The 23,294-nt window shown below is 41.9% G+C and overlaps 2 protein-coding genes across 2 annotated transcripts; one reads left to right on the top strand and one right to left on the bottom strand.

The window, feature by feature from the left end:
• The first annotated feature begins 154 nt into the window (after window positions 1-154).
• LOC311026391 (disintegrin and metalloproteinase domain-containing protein 17-like) lies at window positions 155-13,228 on the top strand. The gene is made up of 18 exons (XM_084029936.1): window positions 155-441; window positions 1,106-1,238; window positions 1,326-1,459; window positions 1,534-1,622; window positions 2,737-2,917; window positions 3,724-3,854; window positions 3,922-4,008; window positions 4,080-4,190; window positions 5,038-5,182; window positions 5,288-5,376; window positions 6,009-6,161; window positions 6,241-6,440; window positions 6,717-6,820; window positions 6,901-7,035; window positions 8,228-8,358; window positions 8,439-8,606; window positions 8,839-8,895; window positions 9,494-13,228. The coding sequence occupies exons 1-18, from the start codon at window positions 351-353 to the stop codon at window positions 9,890-9,892; spliced, it is 2,538 nt and encodes an 845-aa protein (XP_083886062.1). The 5' UTR covers window positions 155-350; the 3' UTR covers window positions 9,893-13,228.
• A 565-nt stretch (window positions 13,229-13,793) lies between these two features.
• On the bottom strand, window positions 13,794-22,803 carry LOC311026394 (cleavage and polyadenylation specificity factor subunit 3-like). The gene is made up of 18 exons (XM_084029941.1): window positions 22,640-22,803; window positions 22,178-22,241; window positions 21,998-22,095; window positions 21,637-21,765; window positions 20,768-20,945; window positions 20,094-20,183; window positions 19,427-19,577; window positions 19,129-19,304; window positions 18,884-19,042; window positions 18,543-18,689; window positions 18,225-18,377; window positions 17,997-18,105; window positions 17,613-17,711; window positions 17,059-17,153; window positions 16,288-16,375; window positions 16,144-16,210; window positions 14,864-14,960; window positions 13,794-14,039 (listed from the first exon to the last, which is right to left on the bottom strand). The coding sequence occupies exons 1-18, from the start codon at window positions 22,708-22,710 to the stop codon at window positions 13,950-13,952; spliced, it is 2,061 nt and encodes a 686-aa protein (XP_083886067.1). The 5' UTR covers window positions 22,711-22,803; the 3' UTR covers window positions 13,794-13,949.
• Window positions 22,804-23,294: the final 491 nt, after the last annotated feature.

The following is a 23,294-nucleotide window of genomic DNA, read 5'->3' as shown; positions in this document are numbered from 1 at the left end:
TTCTTTATATAAAATATTTAATTATTTACTGCTGGTTAAGTTGAGCGGTGAAACGTTGTTATTTTATTGTGAAGGCAGTGGGAGGTACTTCCGCCGGTGCTAGCTAGCTTGACTGTGCAGCTGTTTGTCTTCCTGGTTTTTCTGACGGAAGACGTTTTTTTTTCTGGTTGTTTTAAACAACAAAAGACTTCAGTTTGACGAGGTTCACTCTGTTGTCTCCAGAAATGGATTTTTAATATAAAATTGGTTATATTAACGCTTGTTTCCGTGTTTAAATCGAATACTCAAGACTTTAAAACTGAAACAAGCAGCGACGACCTGATTATAAATATCGATCAATCACATCAAACATGAGACAAGAAGTGTTCATTTTAACCGTTTTTATCGTTTTAACGGAAACAGCCGTTTCCCCACACGCAGATACAGAAGACCAACAATACGGTAAGTGTATAAAATGTATTTTAATCATTAAAGTTGATAAAAAGCAACAAGCGTGACTTGACTTAAGAGTCAAAGTTAATGTATGGAAACTCAAATCCGCCAGAAAACACAGCAAACCAATGAAAGAGGAGCGTTAAATAACAATACTTAATAGGTATGTTTGAGTTTTAAAAGCCAAATTGTGTGAAAGTGAGTGAGAATTTGGATATAGAGAATACAGAAAATGTGTCTTGACATCTTAATTACTAAGTTATAATGTACTTAACGTATTACTTGCTGTATCACATCCCATACTATGTGAAAACTATGAGAAACTTATGCCAGATTTGATGAGATATTGGTAAATCAGCACACAATAACTAGATTATAAATAACAAATGTTGACGTTACCTTTGAAATAATAAATCCATTAATATTATATCTTAATTAATGCCATCCCATACCAAAATGTACGAGATAGTCAAAATGAGGAGATAGGAACCTCACATTTTATGGGAGGAATTAAAAATGATTGTATAATGAATTAGAATGTGATTGTAAATCCTAATGATATAGTATATCAAGTAAAAACGTGGTAATAAATATGAAGTAAATGAAAAGTATGAGATAGTAAATCAACAGGAGTGATTGGCTCTGACATGATGGGACTCTGTTCCCTCGGCAGCGTCTCTCAGGTCCATGCTGGGCGACTACGACGTGCTGCCTCTCTCCAGCCTGCAGACTCACTCCGTCCGCCGCCGCGACCTCCAAACTCAAACTCATGTGGAAAAGCTGCTCAGCTTCAACGCCCTGCAGAGGTCAGAGGTCACAAACTCATACAGTTCATGAATGAAACCAGTAGAGGCCGAAGGTAACAGTGTGTGTGTGTGTGTGTGTGTGTGCAGGCAGTTCAGGCTCTACCTGAGGACCAACGACCAGCTGTTCACCGAGGACTTCAGAGCCGTGATTGTAGAAGAGGACGGACGGGAGCGGAGCTACTCGGTCAACAGACACAACTACTTCAGCGGACACGTCATCGGTAACAGCGACCGTCCTGAAACCTCCAAGGATACGTTCACAACCGTACTTTAATTCTGTTTCCTCCGGCTGCAGGGGAGGAAAACTCTCGTGTTCAGGCTCATATCGACGACCACGAGTTCTCCGCTCACATCCTGACTGACGAGGCCGAGTACAACATCGAGGTGAGTAGAAACGGAGGAGCTGAACATTTTATTTTTTAATGGTGGAGTATGGAGCTAGAACAGTCTCATAATTCATAAATGCACACAGAAATTCATAAATGCACAAAAAAGATTTACAAATGTATTTGGGGATTTGTATATACATGTGACTCAAAACACAAATACATTTTCAATGCACACACAAATATGTTTCATTTCATATGTAAGTAAAACATATTCACATATAAAAAACAAGATTCATAAACATATTTCCAATGCACACACAAATCTAAAAAAAAAATCACAAATACATGAATGTTAAAGTATTTGCAATCTTCATCAAATACGCATTTGGGGCTTGTTACATTCATATATGAACTGTTGGACCTGTATTTACAAAGTGCTTTTCATTTGTTACCTCCCTGCATTTGTGTGTGAAACTTTTGAGACTCCCCTGACGTGACTCTGATCCACAAATGCGTTTTTTCTAAGAGGAGGTTGTCTGTAGCCAATCAGATGTCTCCCTCCTTTACAGCCAATGTTCCTAAATCTGCACATAAATCACCTCCGTACTAAAAACCTCTGGATTCAAGGACTCCATGAATGCCAATCAATTATAAACTGACTTACAATAGAGCTCCCAGCCGCATATCAATACATTACAAGTGTTCTTCTGTTAGTAGTGTTTATGTGCATCCCTTATTCATGTAAGGACCTCCAACACACAAGTTCAGGGCTTCTGACGTTTTGATGAATGACGAAGCAGACGAACATTTCCCTCAGTTTACACACAAATTGGTTCTGCTCACGTTTCATGAATAAGACCATGAATATATTGATCACTTTTCATTTGACTGAAATCAACACTAAATGCATATAAAGACTATGGATGGATGATTATGAGCATGTAAAGATGTTTCTATGTCCACATTTAAAAATCTAATTCTAACCTATAACAGTGGAAACGTATATAAGTATACATACATACATACATACATACATGTAATATTTTATACTCCCTTAGGACTATAGTAAATTAGAACGGGCATCAACACACAAATTAATAATAAATGATAGCACAGACCATACAATCTATAGAAATCTTCTTGCTATGATTCTTCTTCTCTGTGTTCAGCCTCTGTGGAGGTTCACGGCGGCGCCCCCAGATGGTCGTCTGTTGATCTACCGCTCAGAGGACATCAAGAACCTCAGCCGCCTGCAGCAGCCTTCAGTCTGCGGCTACGTGGCCTCTGACCCCGGCCACCTCCTCCCGGACGCCGTTCAAACGACCATTTTGCAGGACCAAGATGAAAAAGGTCAGTAGATGTTCAAGGTGGCTGAATTTAGAAGTATAGAGTACTTCTAGAGTAGTAGAGTAAGCTCGGTGGACCTGGAGCCGCCATGCTGGGGTTACAACACGTTTTCACTGCGCATGTTGCAGCCCAGTGACGCGTGACACCTCCTCCTTACCTCCTCTGATTAGAAACAAACATCGGAAACATGATTACTATGCATTTCCTGTAGCTGCTTCACAAAAAAGTGCTTCCCTTTCAGGATGTTTTTAACATTAAAACAGAGCTTTGAACATGAACCAAAGGAGCTTGAAATGGCAAATAAAAGAGCTTTTAATGTGAGAAAAGCAGATTTTAAACTGAAAAATGAGCTTGAATTTAGGAAAAGCTTGAAGTGTGAATGGAAGCATTTAACGTGAAAAGAGCTTCGAACATTAAGACATTTTTTTAATGTGAAAAAGAGCTTTTAATGTGAACAAAAAACGTAATTGAAAAAAAAAAATACTTTTTTGATTGTTGAAAATAACCATTCCAAATAAATGCTTATTGATGGGCCTGGAGATCAATAAGTTCTAACCTTTGAACCCAACAACAAACTGATTGACTAAACCAGTGTGAGTGTAACTGAGAAAGCTTTCTCTTAGTAAAATACAGCAAAGGAGTTTTAGTGTGAAGCAGCTGCAGGAAGTGTTGAGTTTATATTTCATTTTTTGAACAACGTTACTTAAAACCATCATTTTTAACCTGAAGACAAATGTATTAATGAAGGATGCATTGCTGCTCAGTTCTTTTTTATTCTTTTATGTAATTTAACATAATGTCATTTCCAGAGTCCCTGTCCAGAGGGAAGCGTCAGGTGCACGATCACAGGAAGAACACCTGTCCTCTGCTGCTGGTGGCCGACTATCGCTTCTTCAAACACATGGGGCGCGAGGAGGAGAGCACCACCCTCAACTACCTGGTCAGTCCCGACATGGTAGCTTCATTGAACCTCCATCACAATCATTAACCACCGACTGTGTCCGCAGATCGAACTGATTGACCGCGTGGACGACATCTACAGGAACACGTCATGGGACGATGAGTTCATAGGTTATGGCGTTCAGATCCAGCAGGTGAGAATCTCTTCCTCTAAAACGACATTGAGACATTAAAGCGCTGTGATGTAAACTGTGTCTCCTGTCAGATCATCATAGAGAAGAAACCCACTCCTGTCGCTCCAGGGAAAAGTCACTTCAACATGAGAGGAAGTCCAGTGAAAGGTAGAGGTGTCTGGGACGTCAAGAAGCTGCTGGAGGTAAAACCTGGCTGACAAACAAATCACATCACAGTTCATTCAATTGTTACTGATATAATTAACAAGCTGAAGCAAAAGTTGATAAATGTCCTCCAGTGATGTCACTTGATTCACTGTTGGTTGAAGACGAGCACAAGTTGTCAATAAAAGAGCTTTTAATGTGAAAAAATGAGCTTTTAATGTGGAAAATAAAAACAAAATGAAAAAGACTTTTAATTTGCAAACAAGACGAGGTGAGATCTATTATGGCTGTCCTGTGTGTGTTCACAGCCACATATTAGCTAGATTACTGTAATTGTAGATCAGCTAAACTTCTCAACCTTAAGGATTATTTTGTGAAAAACCACACAAAATAAAATCCATCTCTCTCTGGACTCAAAGCATCTCTACACATGCAGCCTGTCAGTCAGTCAGTCAGTCACCATGGCAACACTGACGCAGACGAAGCACGTGATTTCCTTCCTGTCTTTGCTAAGGTGTGGGACCTACTAATAAATGTCACACAGTGTTGTGGTGGCTAATGCTGCTAAAAATGCTAAGCTAACCAAGACAGTTATCAGTTATCTCCAACAAGCCAATTAATCACTAAACACGCTGATGAAGTTTGCAATAACAAATACATTACCGTATTTAAATCTCTATGTATCCTGTATTTTTTTAAATAAGGCTCTTAGTTTTACTTCTCTACCATGATAGCAAGCAAGAGCTTTTCAAGTGACTCGGGACGATATTTATGGTTGTCCGAATAATGGACCTGAACTACGACGGATTATCGTTGGATGTTTTTTATCCCGATGTGTGATCAAATCCGTTATCGTCCCATCCCTCCACGTTTGTGTCTCTGCAGCAGTTCAGTGTGGATATCGCAGCGAAGGCCTCCAACGTCTGCCTGGCTCACCTCTTCACCTACCAGGACTTTGATGAGGGCACTCTGGGTCTGGCCTACGTCGCCCCGTCCAAACCGGACATCGCCGGAGGTCTCTGCTCTAAAGGTGAAGTGCTTCTTCCTCATCGCTGTCGATCATCTCGTCAAACACAAACAATAATATACATACTAGTCATTTTAACTATCTAAACCGGTGTTCTTGTTTCTGCAGCCTGTCCTTCTCCAAACGAACAAGGAGCGATCTACCTCAACACGGGCCTGACCAGCACTAAGAACTATGGGAAGACCATCTTGACGAAGGTGGGTTGGTTTTCTGAAAGCAGTTCATAGAGTCACAAGTTTCCCAGTTTACTGAGCTGACCTTTAAATGATTTAATTCTGTTATTGTCGTCTACACATATAATAAACTGTGTTTATGTTTCGCAAAACTTTGGACATGAAGGCTTAGACAGTGACAGTCACAGAAAGTAGTAGAATAATGTGAAGGGAGCTCTTTATGTGAAAAAAAAAATGTGGATGTGGATTTTTTTTTAGCCTAGCTAAAGAGCTTTTAACCTTGAATAAAACATTCAACTTTTTAAGGTTGAGTAGGTCATTTGGAAAAAAACACAGAGACTTTGATTTTGAACGCATCGCTGAACCAACAAAGTCCCGCCCCCTTCATTCAGACCTGTGTTCAAAGCCGCTCCCCCAAGACTCCGGCCTGCAGCAGCACATGAATGTCCAATAATCAATAGGGCCACTGTATAGCATGTATAATCCAGAAATCAAACAGGACCAATCATAATCATTTAATGGTTGCAGTGGTCATTTAAAGTTCGTCATGACGATGGAGGAAATATTCTGATTTAAGAGTCATATTTCTTGGATGAAGTGACTCTTTAGAATGTGTTGCTCGGGAAGTTGTCATCAGTTTCTCGCCGTCTCCACAGGAAGCAGACCTGGTGACGACTCACGAGCTCGGCCATAACTTTGGAGCGGAACATGACCCTGACAACATCCCGTACTGCGCCCCCCGAGAGGACCAGGGAGGGAAGTACGTCATGTACCCCATCGCCGTGAGTGGAGACCACGTCAACAACAAGGTGCCGCCTCTTTTCTCATTGCCGTCGGTTTCTTAAAGGTCATTTTGAATGACGACTGAACCGTCTCCCGTGTGTCCAGATGTTCTCGAACTGCAGCAAACGCTCCATCGTGAAGCGTCTGAGGTCGAAGGCTCCGTCCTGCTTCAAGCAGAGGAACATTAACGTGTGCGGGAACTCTCGGGTGGAGCAGGGGGAGGAGTGCGACCCGGGACTGCTGCACATCAACTCGGACCGCTGCTGCACCGCCGAGTGTAGGCTGACGGCTGGAGCTCAGTGCAGGTCAGAGTCACAGTTAGAGCTGTTAATTCACACCGTTAAATCCAGTTATCCCACGGTAATTTCAGTTCCTGAACACTCCGCGCTAATTTCAGTTCCTGAACACCCAGCGCTAATTTCAGTTCCTAAACGCCCCACGCCAATTTCAGTTCCTAAACGCCATGTGCTCAAGATGATCTCATAAACACCAAACACCTTACATCTAAATACTGTTGATGAAAGGTCCCCTGCAGGTTTTTAGATGACGTTCACTGATGATGTGATCCTTTCTGTGTTCAGTGACAGGAACAGTGCGTGCTGCAAAAACTGCAGGTTTGAGTCTGAAGGAGAAGTCTGTCAGGAGCCCATCGACGCCACCTGTAAAGGACACTCATACTGTACAGGTCAGCCCACAGGTCAAAGGTCGCACCTTACTACATGTCGTATGGAAGCTTGTAGTGACTGAAGACTTTCTGCTTGACAGGAAACAGCAGCGAGTGTCCTCCTCCAGAGAACGCTCCGGATAAAACGGTCTGTCTGGACAGCGGAGAGTGTCTGAGCGGAGAGTGCGTCCCTTTCTGTCAGGCCGTCTTGAACCTGCAGCCCTGCGCCTGCAATGGTACGATACTTTGATGCTCTACTGCAGTAAAAGTACTAATACTACATTGTGACAATACTCCCAACACTAGTAAGGCCGTAATCACACCCAACGTGAAGTGACATAACTACATAATGAAGATGATTTGCATTGACTTTGTATGCAATCCTGCTGCATGAAAAATACGCTTCAGGTTTGGTGTGAAAACACGAAGTCCTGAGTTCAAAATGTTATTATCAGCTAAAACTAACTAAACTAAAACTAATAATATTGATCATGCAGCAAAATGTGCCCTGTCTGTGCTTTACTTGTATATATGATGTTCCTAGATTGTTGTTACTTACTGAAAACCCCACGCTAATTTAACTTCCTGAACGCCCCGCACTCATTTAACTTCCTGAACGCCCCACACTCATTTTATTTCTGAACGCCCCACAATCATTTTACTTCCTGAACGCCCCACACTCATTTTACTTCCTGAACGGCCCACACTCATTTTACTTCCTGAACGCCCCGCGCTCATTTTACTTCCTGAACGCCCCACACTCATTTTACTTCCTGAACGCCCCACAATCATTTTACTTCCTGAACGCCCCACACTCATTTTACTTCCTGAACGCCCCACACTCATTTTATTTCTGAACGCCCCACACTCATTTTACTTCCTGAACGCCCCACACTCATTTTACTTCCTGAACGCCCCACACTCATTTTATTTCTGAACGCCCCACACTCATTTTATTTCTGAACGCCCCACACTCATTTTACTTCCTGAACGCCCCACACCCATTTTATTTCCTGAACGCCCCACACCCATTTTACTTCCTGAACGCCCCACACTCATTTTATTTCCTGAACGCCCCACACTCATTTTATTTCCTGAACGCCCCACACTCATTTTATTTCCTGAACGCCCCACACTCATTTTACTTCCTGAACGCCCCACACCCATTTTACTTCCTGAACGCCCCACACTCATTTTATTTCCTGAACGCCCCACACTCATTTTATTTCCTGAACGCCCCACACTCATTTTATTTCCTGAACGCCCCACACTCATTTCAGTAAATCAATGAAAATGTTCTTTGTGAATGATATCTAAATATGAAACATTATTTTATCACCTCGTTATAAGAATGTCTCTTTCTGAGCTGGTGGATGCCAACCTCAGCTGCAGACAGTAAAGTGTTCTCCCTTCCTTTCTTCTGTGTAGAGACCAACTCGTCGTGTAAAGTCTGCTGTCGCAGCAGCAGCAGCGTCTGCGCTCCGTACCAAAACGTAACTGGCAACTTCCTGTTCCTGCGTAAAGGCAAACCCTGCACCGTGGGCTTCTGTGACGGAGCGGTGAGTTCCATCTTGGTTCCTCTGCTTGCCTGAAGCACAAGTCTTTACATGACCTGTTTGTCTGGATGCCATCCCTGCAGGGGAAGTGCATGAAGCAGGTCCAAGACGTGGTGGAGCGTCTGTGGGACTTCATCGATAAACTGGACATCAACACGTTTGGGAAGTTTCTGGCCGATAACATCGTGGGTTCAGTGGTGGCGTTCTCTCTGCTGTTCTGGGTTCCTTTCAGCATCCTGGTCCACTGCGTGGTGGGTCTCTGTTTGGTATCATTTCTGCAGCATTTAAAGTCTGGTACTGGACTTGTTCAACTGACACACTCAACATGACATGAGTTCAGGCTGCTGTTGCTTAAATCAAAGACTAGACATGGAGTTTTCTTGTTTCTGTGAAGACTAATATTAATATTTGATGTCAGTGATGAGTCATATTTAATGGGATTCTTTACTCAGTTTCAATGTTTTAACTCTTCATCTCTTTCAGGATAAGAAGCTGGATAAACAGTATGAGCAGACAACCAAGTCTATGTTCTTCCCCAGTGTGAGTTTATGCATGTAAATATGGTAATATGATCAGAAACTGTAGTCTAATGGTGTTTAAAGGACCATATGTTTTAGATTCATACAAATATTTACTTTAAACTGCTTATAATTTACTAAAATATGTCAGTTTTTAAGGTTTTGTTTTCCTTTCATTTCTGTGAAAATATATAAATATTTATATCCTGTATAATAAACACAAACATTTGTACTTGTACTTATGAACTTTTAATCACCCAATAATCTAATATTTTATAAGTAAAAAGTCATATCAATATATTAATTAGTAGGTTATTTCAGAATGAAAATAATCGTTAGTAAAAACTTTCGATCACTTTGACAAACAAATTAAGTCTTTAATTCCAGAATGATGAATCAGCAAGTTCCTGTGAAGTTCTTTTAAAATTGAAGTCAACAAACAATAAAAACAGATAATTTGTAAAATGTTCCAGTTAATGAAGTGATGAATAATACAGACCAACGTTTTCTCTCCAACATGCTGTGAGCATCGATGAAAAGATGCTCCTTTAACTTCCTGAATGTCCCACGCTCTTTATTGAATAGTGGAACATACTAACTGTTGCTGTTCATTTTGCCAGAATGGCGAGCTTCTGAGCAGCCTGGAGTCTGCATCAGTTCGGATCTACAAGCCTCCAACCTTCCCCACCAGCACCTCCTCAGCCGGGCTGCGTTTCCAGCCGTCCTACCCCCAACAGACCAGCACGCCTCCAGTCTCCGACTCTGACCTTGACCCCACTCCCAGCCCCGTCCCCCTCCCCCTGGACAGCCCCCGCATGGCCACCATCCAGGAGGACCCCAGCCTCGACTCACACCTGGACGAGGAGGCTCTGGAGGAGGCGTTCGGGCGGCCGGCGGGGACGACTCAGCGCTCCTTCGAGGACCTGACGGAGAATAGTGTGACGAGTCGCAGCGGGAAGGCGTTGATGTTCAGACTGCAGAGACAACATCAGATCGACACCAAGGAGACGCAGTGCTGAGAGGACACACCTGCAGAGAGGACACACCTAGAGAGAGGACACACCTGCAGACAGGACACACACCTGCAGAGAGGACACACCTGCAGAGAAGACACACACCTGCAGACAGGACACACACCTGCAGAGAAGACACACCTGCAGAGAGGACACACCTGCAGAGAAGACACACACCTGCAGAGAGGACACACCTGCAGAGAAGACACACACCTGCAGACAGGACACACACCTGCAGAGAGGACACATCTGCAGAGAGGACACACCTGCAGAGAGGACACATCTGCAGAGAGGACACACCTGCAGAGAGGACACATCTGCAGAGAAGGCACACACCTGCAGAGAGGACACACCTGCAGAGAGGACACATCTGCAGAGAGGACACACACCTGCAGAGAGGACACATCTGCAGAGAGGACACACCTGCAGAGAAGGCACATACCTGCAGAGAGGACACATCTGCAGAGAGGACACACCTGCAGAGAGGACACACCTGCAGAGAGGACATACACCTGTCTACACCTGCAGGGACCAGGACACACAGGCAGGTGGAGTTCAGATATCAGGTCCTGGTGAGTTGAGACTTTCACAGCGAGGAACATTTTCAGTACTTAAAGTTGGTTGTTATGGAAGTTTTATTCAAACTTTCTGAAAACGATCACGTAAACTTGAAAATGAAATTCTACTATAGCTTTCTAATTGTAGAGAATTTAATTTAGGGGCTGCACGGTACCTGTCTGTCTCTACATGTCAGCCCTGTGATAGACTGGTTACCTGTCTGTCTCTACATGTGGGCCCTGTGATAGACTGGTTACCTGTCTGTCTCTACATGTCAGCCCTGTGATAGACTGGTTACCTGTCTGTCTCTACATGTCGGCCCTGTGATCGACAGGTTACCTGTCTGTCTCTACATGTCAGCCCTGTGATAGACTGGTTACCTGTCTGTCTCTACATGTCAGCCCTGTGATAGACTGGTTACCTGTCTGTCTCTACATGTCTCCCTGTGATAGACTGGTAACCTGTCTGTCTCTACATGTCAGCCCTGTGATAGACTGGTTACCTGTCTGTCTCTACATGTCTCCCTGTGATAGACTGGTTACCTGTCTGTCTCTACATGTCAGCCCTGTGATAGACTGGTTACCTGTCTGTCTCTACATGTCGGCCCTGTGATAGACTGGTTACCTGTCTGTCTCTACATGTCAGCCCTGTGATAGACTGGTTACCTGTCTGTCTCTACATGTCTCCCTGTGATAAACTGGTTACCTGTCTGTCTCTACATGTCGGCCCTGTGATAGACTGGTTACCTGTCTGTCTCTACATGTCTCCCTGTGATAGACTGGTTACCTGTCTGTCTCTACATGTCAACACTGTGATAGACTGGTTACCTGAGGTGTAACTCTCAGCCAATCGTTGACCTTCTTTATGCTTTGGCTCCGCCCTCTGAGCTGTCAATCACAACAGAGCCAAGAGAGCGTTGGGCTGAATGTTATTATGCCTGGAAAAAGAGTTCCTTACAAAAACTGAATTTCTAACTGGAATTTTCAGCTAGGAGGAGGATTTTTTTGTAACGTTTATTAAATATGGACGAAATGTAAACAAACAAAAGAAAAAAAAATCAATCAGCACCTTTGGTAAACATGGTCGAGGTTTATGTACACTAGTTTCTCACTAACGTGAAATGGACAGAAAGGGAAAATAGTCAGTCAGTTACTGTGGTGCGTTCCTGGTTTTCACTTTGTGTGTTTTTATTCTGGAATCCTCTCTCTTTACAAACAAGTCTTATTAAACGCTGTTTAATGGGATGTATGCTTGTAAATATGACGTTAACAAACATCAAAGTGTACTCAAAATACTGTACACCCTGTTCATATTTAATTAATGCATTTTAACACTTTAAATTAATAGCCAAAACCAACTGTAAGTTAAATGTTCTGTCATCCATTATTCCATTACGTTCCCTGACATTTAGCTGTTTGCCTGTTTTGGTATCGTTTCTACGTTACTGTCCAGTCGGGTAAGACTGACTGAAAGTTAAATGACAAACAGATTTTCCATTTTTATTGCAATATGGTCAAAGAATAAGTATGTGAGTATATGTGACAATTCTAACTGAATTATAGCATTTTCATTTCAAATGTTTACTCCAATTACATACATAAGAAATTATAATGGAAAACGTTTACATTATTAATATTATTTTAATTAAGCTTGAAGCTGTTTCAGTTCTTACTGTGTATCAATACATATGATTAAATACAGACAAAATACATAACGTTCTTCTTTAGTTCAGGTCATTTTTATTTCACTCCAGCAGTTTTCATTTCACAACGTATTACTGAGAAAGTGAGTAATGTTACTTACATCATATTTACATGATAATGTATTTTGTCTGTGTTTATTCATAAGTCTTATTTAATTTTGAAGACTGTGGGACTCAATTGCTGTATATCAGTTTCAACTAGAAACAGACACCAGATCAGCAAAACTCAACCTTCTAGTTTAGTGAAGATTTCCTGGACTGCAGTTTGTACTTCACAGACTCCAGATGTTACACATGTTCCTGTTTTGATGTATGTTTTGGCCAAAGATTGAATGACATCCGCTGCTTTTCCTTAATTTTCTTTATAGTTCATTAAATCTCGTTGTGTATTGGACCGTTAGGTCGGACATAACAAGAGATTAGAAGACTTGAAAAGAAATTAACTGGGACGATAATTATAAGTTGCAGTCCAAACTGCACTGAGAGTCGATGACACATCAAAATGCAATAGTTGTTTTAATACTCGCCAACATTATCATTCAAATAATGAATGGTTAAGAGTTGTGCCATCCGTTGGAAATACTTAAAGTATAAGTACCTCAACATTGGACTTTGTGGTTACATTTTACAGCTGATCATGCAGCCTTTTATCTATTGTTTCTTTTGCGGCGCTTCATTATTTATATTTGTAGTAAAATGTGAGTTTACCAAAAGAACAACAGTGTACCACTTTGTAATAAATATAAAACAGACAAATGTTTCACTGGGAGGATAATTTTGATTTTTTATCAGTCCAAACTGTGCCATCTCTTCTTCTGTGGTGTTCAGATGATTCGTTAGTATTTTTAATATGTTACAGTTGTTTGTGCTCCCGTTTGTCGTTATACACAGACAATCATGTGTCATAGTCTATTAAACATGTCTTTGTTATGTTCACTGAGTAGTAATCAAATTTAAAGTGTCATGTGCTGGTTTTATTTTCTGATGTCAGTGTTTACATTCAGACTGCTGTTTACTGTCAGACTGCTGTTTCAAAATAAAACGTTGTGCTGCATGTGTGAAATAAACCTATTGAATACTTCTGTGATGTTTTATATCCTAAAAATGTACTGTTAGCATTTAGCTAAACTTGTTGGTTTGATAAAATAGTCCCGTTTCAACTTTTCATCAGTGGACAGTTTTGTCAGTTGCTATGGAGATATATCTTAATATGCTTTTATTATTTTTATTATTATTATTAAGCTGAAGCTACATTGAGTTGCTGAATTTAAATGCATAAGAAAGTATTAGAAATAGTTTCATTATTATGAATGTCATTGAAAACTTGAATAATACGAAGTGTATAAAAGTTTTGGAATATTTAAAGGGTATTTTCTAAGAAGTGGCAGTTTCAAAGGATAAGGATGGTTTTAAACGGTATGAATGTCCTGGAAAAGGAGGTGAAAATGCATGAATTTGTGTTAGAAGAATAATAATTACTGTAATGTTCACACATAGAACAAGTAAGTTGTGAATGTTTCCAGCATTCACACCAATGAAAATAATCACCAGTCTACAATCTGGATGTCTTTTCAAACATCACAGATTTTGTTTCCAAACTCGACTCGTCGAAGTGAAGAAAACAACAGAAAGTTATCTGGACAAATGTTATTTTGTCATTTTGTCATTTATTTGACAGAAAAATCGAGTACAAAAGCAATCAGCTGCAGATTGTTGATTCCTTTGGAATCAGGGTTCAAACAAAGAATTCTTTGTTAAAGAAGGAAAACAAAAACATTGGTTAGTCATCAGGTGACATCATATTCAGAAGGCGGGGCTGAGGGCGTCGTGGAGTCGGTGGACGGCGACCTCCAGCATCTCCCTCAGAGGCTCGTCCTCTGTACATGTCACTGACTGGAGACAAAGGTCAGAGGTCAGCACAGTTTCACCACAGGATCATTGGTGTGACTTTGCGTGGCTGAATTCATCTGGTTTCAATGGGAACCCAGAATAAACTATTTAGCTGTGATTTAATATCAATACCAGATAAAAAGGATGCTGAATAACTCCATAATGATGGTGATCAGTAAAAAAGTCTGAAGTCATGCTTTGTTAGGTCTGTCTGCACAACGACAAGCTAACTACTTTAAAATGCTGGTTTTCTGGATGGAGTCTGGTTGATGGGTGCTAGGCTATGCTAACATCGTAGCTATATCAATAACATCTAAATTAGGCATAAATACAGGATCATGTTATTGTTTGTACCACAGCCAGTCTATAGTTTATACACATACATGAAAAAGTTGTTTAGTGTGTATGACAGCCTGATGTCTCTTCCTCATCGATGAGGCTCATGCTCCTTCATTCCCACTGTACTTTAATATATTATCTCACATTCAAATACTCACTAGAGCACCAAATGTGGATTCACCTGCTGCTGAAAATAGTTCCCAACAAATGTGCACTATTTCCTCCCATTAGTTTGATTAAAAGCTGAAGTGACCAGCTGCTTCAGGAAATCACTTGAAACATGAAAGCATACGTTGATATTTTTAAAGCCTTCAGTAGGAACCAATGAGCTTGGAGCTGAGAGACAGAATAACATGTGGTTCTTTTAGTTTTTTTATGAGATTTGTTGGCAATAAGAAAAATCTAGATCAGCAGCAGACTGATCCTTGAAGATCAAATATTTGCTAACTTGTCCTAAAAAGGCCACCGTACTCAGATGTCGTACTCACTCTGGTTTCTGGGTCGATGGTTGCCGTGACGCCGTCCACAGTTACACTCATGTCTTTACCGTCTCCGAAGTTCACGCAGTCGTCTCCAAACATGTCGCTGCAACACACACGACAAATATTGACAGTGTTTGCTGATTTCTTTGTGTATGTACCTCCACATCTCATACAATGACCACTGACACAAACTCTTATTTTGAAAATCCCTGCATCACTGCAGATATGTGCTTCTTCAGATTTCATTTTGTTTTCTTATTAAACAGGTAGATTTGAACAAAAAGCTGTTGATGACAGAAGCTAGTTTTTATTGGCAGGTTTAAACCTCGTTCACTTATGATTATGTTATATTGTCTTATATCAGCCTCAGAGCTCGTCTCATCCTGCTTCCTGTGAAGTTAGCCTTCAGTTTCTCAGCCAATGTCAGAAGTAAAGTCGTGTTCAGCCTTCAACACTGAATTCCCAACAGAAAGACACGCAATGAATCTAAAGACAAAAATGTGTGTAAGAGAAATATGCATCTTCATGGGAACCTTTTTCAGTCTCTCTCCTCGAGCCGGCTGGCAGCTCAGCATTTGATAATGTGAACCTGACTTATTGCAATAAAACTTAAAAAAGGACAAACTTGCTTTCTGTGAAATCTCTGTGTCCCCACAATAAAAAACAACAACTCAATTTGTAAAAAATGTATAACATCAACGTTATGATCTGTTCAAGTAAAGTCATACATTTACAATCCTTTTCACTTTCAAAGGGTTTGTTTGTATAGTGATGTGGGGCGTACCAGACGGGCGGGGCTGATACTCTTTGTGTGTTCCTCAAGTAGGATCCTTCAACGGCTGAATTTCAGGGACGCTGCGTCATTAAATCCAAGCGAAGGACCGGAACAAGGATGCAAGTGTATAAAACACCCACAATCCTGTGTGCATAATGAATTTCCTATCCCCATATTTGGAGACGGGGAACTATACAAATACATTTTCATTATTTCCCCTCAGCAGTCGGACAAAATTGAGATGAGCAATTGTCGACCCAGTTGCTCAGTCGGTACATTAAGGCTTTATTTGGACCAAACCAGAGCGAGTGATTGTTGGAAGTACAAAGATGGTTGGTTCTGTTCGTCTCTCTGAAGGCTAGAAGGAGTCTCATAGTCTGTCAGACCCGACTTCCTATCAATAAAGGACCCCCGACTTTGTAACACACTCTTTGTTTGGTTGTGTGTTGGGATAGTCAGACTCCACCCACCTGGCACCTCAGGCAGAGTAAAACAAACGTCCACTACTTACTGCAGCATGAGCCCCAGTCTCTCTACGAACACCTCCATGTCGAACATTTCTTTCTTGCCTTCAAGAACTGAGACAAACAAAAGTCATCCATTAAATTGGTTTGTTTGTTTGTGTTGATCAGGAAAGTGTTGTTTGTTGACTCACGTTTCTGGGCGTTGGGGTTGGACTGGACCTCCAGGACCACCGTCGTGACGGCGTCGGCGTACATGTCGTTGAGCGGGTTGGCGACCCACTGAGGACGAACACACATCTCTGTTACATTTCGATGTCACAAACACATCATTCATGTTCCCCTCAGGATGAACCGTAATCACTTTATTGACCTTCTGACTTTTCCTCAGAGTCATCATCAGTTTAACATTCAGCCCCTGTAACGACCTTCAACCAGCCTCAGTGATAATAATGATCACCTCCGTTAAACGGTTACCTTTTCAGTGTTTGTCAGCATGATGACCGATAAATCACTGGTCCGATTCTCATGAAACTTGGTGGAAGGGTGAAGCACCACCCAAGGGAGAAAATAATCAATTCTGGAGCCGATCTAAATCACTGAGTGGTTACAAACATGATTTTGGCGTTGGTCTGAACTGAGTGACTTTCTAGCGAGCTAATGCTAGCATAATATTCAATTCAATCACATTTTATTAATAGTGTCATATCAATAATAATAAAAAATAATAATAGATTGTATTTGTAGTGCACTCTTCATTCAGTGAATCTCAGAGTACTTACATTAAAATAAATAAAAATAAAATAATAAATAAAATATGCATAAAAGCATAGGCATAAAAACATCTCATCCTATCACACACATCTTGTGTACTTCTATCACAACAGAAGATATTAAACACTTTAAACATCCAGCAGGACGAGAACACGCTCATGACTTTCTGTCATTGTTGATATTCAACAAACCTCCAGCAGCACCATGCCGGCCTCATGAACCAGAGTGATGCACTTGAAGATCTTGATGGTGATCTTCTCTGCCCCTTCCACCTGCTCCACGTCTCCTAGAAATACACAAAGTACACTGTGAGCGCTGCTTTAAAACAGGTTTATATCTTGTAATGTTTTAAACTGAGAATTCATCGCTTCCTAAAGTTAATTGCCACAATGGTAAATTCCTTCATTCAGTCTTAGTAAAGTAAAAGTACAGAAGTATTATCAGCAGAATTCACTTTAAGTATCGAAGTAAAAATAATCTGTAGTTAAAAATACAATCTGTCTCTTTAAAAATGAAGTTGACAAAAAGAAACATAATATAAATACTCAGTTGAAGTCTTTAAACAGGATAATTTAATAAATAAAACCAGCAAATAACGTATAATGTATTATTATGATAATAAAAATGTCAATATTCTGAAGTTTGGAAGCAAATTTGAATTATAATAGCAATAATAATTATTATTACATTAATACTAACATCAATATTATCATTAATAATAGAAACAACAGCAGCAAAGCCCTACCTGCCAGGCTGCGTAGCTGGCTGACCAGCACTGAGATGGGCCCGGTGTACGGGATGGCCTGAGTCTGCGTCACGGTGCTCATACACAGATCTGTGTAGTCTGTGGACAAGAGGACAACCAGTCAAAAACACTGAGGAAAACCACAGCACCTGAACACAACACACAGGGTCGTGCTCAACGCTTAATTTGTGGTCGATTACTATCGGCTAATTAACTGCTTCATTTAACTATTTCTTAACTTAAGGTCCACACAGACAGACAGACCGACAGACCGACAGACCGACAGACAGACAGACAGACAGACAGACAGACAGACAGACAGACAGACAGACAGACAGACAGACCGACAGACAGACAGACAGACAGACAGACAGAGTTACTGACTGGAGAGGTCGGAGGGCGTCATGATGTGATAATTGAAGTTTCTTTTGACAAGGATCCCGGAGACCCTCTGACCCTGAACACACTTCCTGTCAGTCAGAGAGCCCATCACCTGCAGGAGAGCATGCTGGGAGTTAGCGGGTCCGTACAATGCTGATGAGATCCTCGTCACAGCTGATCAACAACACTGATCGGACAGAGCTTTCAGTATCTTCGGGGATTGAAACGAACCTTCGCAAGTTTCTCTCCTCGGAAGTTGAGCGTGACGGCTTCGGTGTTTCTCGGGTTGTGGACTTCGATGTCGACCTCGTCGTTGTCCTCGTACTCACGGATCAGCGCCGCCTTCAGACGGGCCATCTCATTCTGCTCGCCGTGGACCAGAATCTGGAGACCCAAACACAAACCTCCTGAAGCATGCCTTATATGCTACTAATCTTCCTGATTTTAGTGGCATTTTCTGATTTGAAGAAAACGTCTTGTTTATATGCATTTGTTTATATCTGTGGAATGCATTTCTTTAACGTGTGCTTGTTTGGGCCGTGGGTTTACCACATGAGGAGGTTTGAGGGCTCGGATGAACTCGCTGGTCTGCTGGTAGTCGGTGTGAGCAGAGAAGGAGATGTAGTCTACGGACATCTTCAGAGGAAGCTTCTGACCCGACATGGTGGCGATCTCATCCGGCTCCGTCATGATGTGCTGAAACCAACACACATGAACTCATTAATTAACAGCCTAGAGTTGTTCCTGACTGGTTTCGTCTCACCAAATGCAATCAAACTGTGTAATGAATGCGTTTCTTGTGACCGCAGCATTAGTGATCTGGAGGTGGCTTATCGGCTGAGAAGTTCTGTAATCAATGCATGTCTTAAAAACAAACAAACAAACGGTACCTTGGCGAGCGTTCCCTCCACACAGTAGCCGGCGATGATGACGCCGTTCCTCTTGTCGGTGCACCAGCTCTCAAACAGCTCTCTGGACAGACCGCTCTGCATCATACCGGGCGACGCCATCACCACGCTGGGGCCGATGTCGTCAAAGTGGTCCATGCTCTGAGACACGAGACAACATACCTATAGTAGCGCTGATGGGGGTCGAACCTGCGGCGTCCCGGTTAACAGAACCAGCCCACACTGACCTTGAGGTTGCTGATGTGCTTGAAGACGAAGGGGTTGTTGATGTTGATGGCCTTGCGGATCTTGTCGTTCATAGCGTTGATGTAGGTCTGGTAGACGGCCATGCACTTCCTGGCCAGAGACGAGGCGTAGTAGATGGGGATGTCGTGGAGCTCCGGGTGGTTCTGCCAGTACTCGTCTTTACTCACACAGACACACAAACAGTGACTTTAATTCGGTGACATAAGAAAGGTGTGCGTTTGGTTGATGTTAAATGCATGCTGGGATAGTTGACTGAAAGAAGCCCGGTGTTGTCTTTACCCAGGATGAGCAGCAGCTCCTGGGCTCGGCCCAGGGCGAAGACAGGGATCAGACAGCGACCCTCCCGGTTCACGATGTCGTGGACGGTGTTACAGAAACGAGCCTCCCTCTCCTCCCGCTTCTCGTGGATGTGAGTCCCGTAGGTCGACTCCTGGCAGACAGGAAGAGACGGATTCAAACCCTCGGACACCCGCCATTCTGTCTTTAAGAGTCTTCCTTGTTTTAGCAGCTTTCCCTCATCAACTTCAGACAAAATGAATTCTTAATAAACACTGATTAATGTGAAATCTGGTTGTAAATATGAAGTTAATTATGAATGTATGAATTATGTGAAGAAATCTGTAATTTTTGCCTATTCTAAAATGGCGTGTGGCTCCCTAAACAGTCTATCTGATTCAATTTAGCTCTGAATGGAAAGCTGAGACTCTTGTGGATCCAACGAGCCTGACTGTATGCATTTGTGAATGTTAGTCTCCATAGTAGACATTCTGAGAACATTTTTTATATACTTGTAGCCGTGGTATAAAATGAGCTGTTAAGGATAATCACAGCAGCATGAAACTTTATAACCACAAACTAGAGGCCGTGGACTTTCAGGACGGATTGCAGAAAAATCCAATTCCTGTAGAAATCTCTAAACTGGATAAATCTCTGCAGCTCCACTCACAGTGATGAGGATGTCGGGTTTGACGCTGGGGATCTCTGCTGCCATCAGATGTCTGTCCTCCTGACGAGAGAAATCTCCTGTGTACAACAACTACACACACACACGCACGCACGACACACACACACACACAAAAGCAGAAAAATCAATACAGATTTTACAAATTGGCACATTTCTGATTTCAAACCTGCAATAGTTTGAACTAAATGTTCAGTCACGTCTATCATCGGCTCACTTTCCAAAACCAGTATATCATTACAATCACAGGCCTTTCCTCCCTTTTCTGTGGACTTGAAATTAAAGCATTACAAAATCTGGTAAATCAATGATATTGACGAATTATCTGGTGATAGGAATGTGCTTTTCCTTTCCTGGACAAGAGAGTGTGGATGAAGCCGATTGTGGAGTTACTTATACTCATTTAGGGGTTGGCTAGTTAGCTAGCTAAAGCACCAAATAAACTGATGAGCGTGGTCTACATTAACATGTAGGTGGACTTCCCCCGTTTTTAACTTACTGTTCATAGCTAATGCTAATTGATAGCAGCAATCACTAGCGCTAATGCTACTTACGAGTGCTAATGCTAATCATTAATGCTTATCACTAGAATGCAAGCTAATGTTAGAATCCTGGCTGGGTAAGTTCTGTCCCTGAAAGAAACGTCAAAGATCCCGAACCTTGACTCCGGCGATCTCGATCATGAACATGGCGGCTCCGAGGACGTGCCCAGCGTGGTAACACCAGAACTTGATGCCGGCCACCTCCTTCACCTCGTGGAAGTTGATGGTCTCGATCTTCTCCATGCTCTCCTCCAGGTCTGTCTCTGTGTACAGCATGTCGTCTGCTGAGATGTTACTGCAGCAAACACACAGAAATAGCAGGTTTCATACACACACACACACACACACACACACGTACAACAAATACAGCAGCAGGATTACTGCTAATAATATACACAGAAAAGTATTACACATAATACACCGAACGCTAAAGGTGGGAATCACCAGAGGCGCTGCGATACATAAGTCACGATACTTAAATGACGATACTTAAATCATGATACGATTAGCGGTTAGATTACCGGCTCCTCTAGTCCGCATGCCGAAGTGTCTTTGGGCAAGATACTGAAACCCAAATTGCCCCCTATGGCTGGGCCATCGGCAGGTGAATGTTAGATTAGGTCCTGATGTTCAGGCGGCTCCTCTGCCGTCAGTGGATGAATGTGTGTGAACGGCTAAATAGACTAAATGTAGTGAGAAGCACCTTGAGTGGTCGAAAAGACTAGAAAAGCACTATAGAAATGCATTTAAGTCACAATATTATCACGATCATTTAGTCACCATGCGATATTATCATGATACCTTAATCACAATACGACAATATCCCGATACTTAAGTCACGATACGGAATTACCACAGTCCTTAAGTCACAATCCGATTTTACACATTTAGCAATATGCTGAGTATCGCGATAACATTTTCCCCCTCACCTCTACCAAATCCTGTCCTGGTGAGTCACTGTGTCAAAGGTCATCAGACCGACCTACCTGACTTTGACGTAGTCGGACAGCAGCCAGCGGTAGATGGCCTTGGTGGCGTGAGTCATGAAGGTGCGCCCTTTGAAGCTGGTCTTCTGTAGGAACCAGGGCAGAGCTCCACAGTGATCCAGGTGGAAGCTGAGGGCAACAAGTGAGTGAGGACTTTGATCATTTATGTGTGACGGTGTTTAACACCTAATATTCACCATCATGCTTTCTCATCATAATACCACCAACAATCAATTCAGTTCATCCTGGACCGATATCCCTCTTACTTCTACGATAACAATGTAAACGCTTATGCCGGCGGTTGGAGGAGAACCTGAAGCGTATCAGTGATCATGTGATAAATGATGTTTCCTGAACTCACTGGCTGATGAGCAGCAGGTCGATCTCAGCCGGGTCGATCAGATCGATGTACGGCAGAGCGTCCATTCCCTCCAGACCAGGATGGATCCCACAGTCCAGCTAAACCACAACACACATGTTCTTACACACCGGGCTGACTCAGACAAGTGTTACAGTTCACAGGTTAGGGGACCAAACATACCATAATCTTTCGCCCCTTGAACTCCAAGATGATGCAGGATCGCCCCACTTCCTGTCCTGCTCCTCTGGACACAAACACAGAGAGACATCATGTTGGTGTCTAACTAAAATCCAGATGTTTTAGGTTTTAGTCTTGAAGTTACGCCTCTAATTCAATATTAAGTCTTAAAAGGCCGAACTTAATAATGATTTGGCCTTTATTTATACAAAGATATCTATGAATGGAGTTTGGTGAGACACAGCAGACATCGAGGCAAGTTGTTTTTTTAATTCGGCTCTATGCCGAAGTGAACTGCTTCTAATGAGTCGTTAAAAACCTTCAAAAGGTCAGCGTTAACAAGGCTTTCCAATATGTTGATTAAATATCTCCCTGTTAGGCTGGGAATGAATGGAGTTTGGTCTGAGAGCAGCAGAAACAGAAGCTAGCTGCAAAAAACGAGATAAAAGTTGGATTTAAACTCACAGCGGTCGGATGAGCAGTTGGTCACTTTCCTCCGCAGGAACCGTTACGTCAGATTTACGTTTAGTCGCCATGCTTACTTTAATACACCTGATTAATCTTTCAAAAATACAAATGAATTCATAAATACATTAGCAGCTGCGCGCGTAGCCACAAGTTTGGCTATTGCGTCACTTCCGGCTGCTGCTGAAACCTCTCCGTGTGGTACAACGTGTTCAAATTTAGGTTCCACCTTTAGAAGCGACGTGAAATTATGAAAGCCAAAGAATATGAAAATATGGGAAGTATGAATAGAATTAAAACATGATTTTCCCCCTTAATTAACACAATATAATACATTTATTTTGGACATTAGTATGATTTCAATTTCTCTCTGGTAAATCACAGTAATTATTAGTTTTAATTCTTCTAAATTGCGTCACACTTTTATCAAATAAACTAAGATGATATATATGTGTGTATATTTTGTATGGATGTTTGTGTTTATTTATACGTGCATGCTGGTATTTTATTCATTTTGTGTCACTGTTCATTTGATTATTCTTATAGACTGATATCCCTCTCTGATTCCAGCTTCTCCAATAGGAGGCTTTGGAGCTTTTCTCTCTTTTCTATCAGAGAAAATGAAATATTCTTTTTAGTCGGACAAAACAAAACA

The sequence above is a fragment of the Eutrigla gurnardus genome (assembly GCF_963514095.1).
Source record: "Eutrigla gurnardus genome assembly, chromosome: 16".
NCBI classification, from domain to species: Eukaryota; Metazoa; Chordata; class Actinopteri; order Perciformes; family Triglidae; genus Eutrigla; species Eutrigla gurnardus.
Note: the sequence above shows the minus strand (reverse complement) of the source record. Positions and strands in the feature narration are given on the sequence as shown.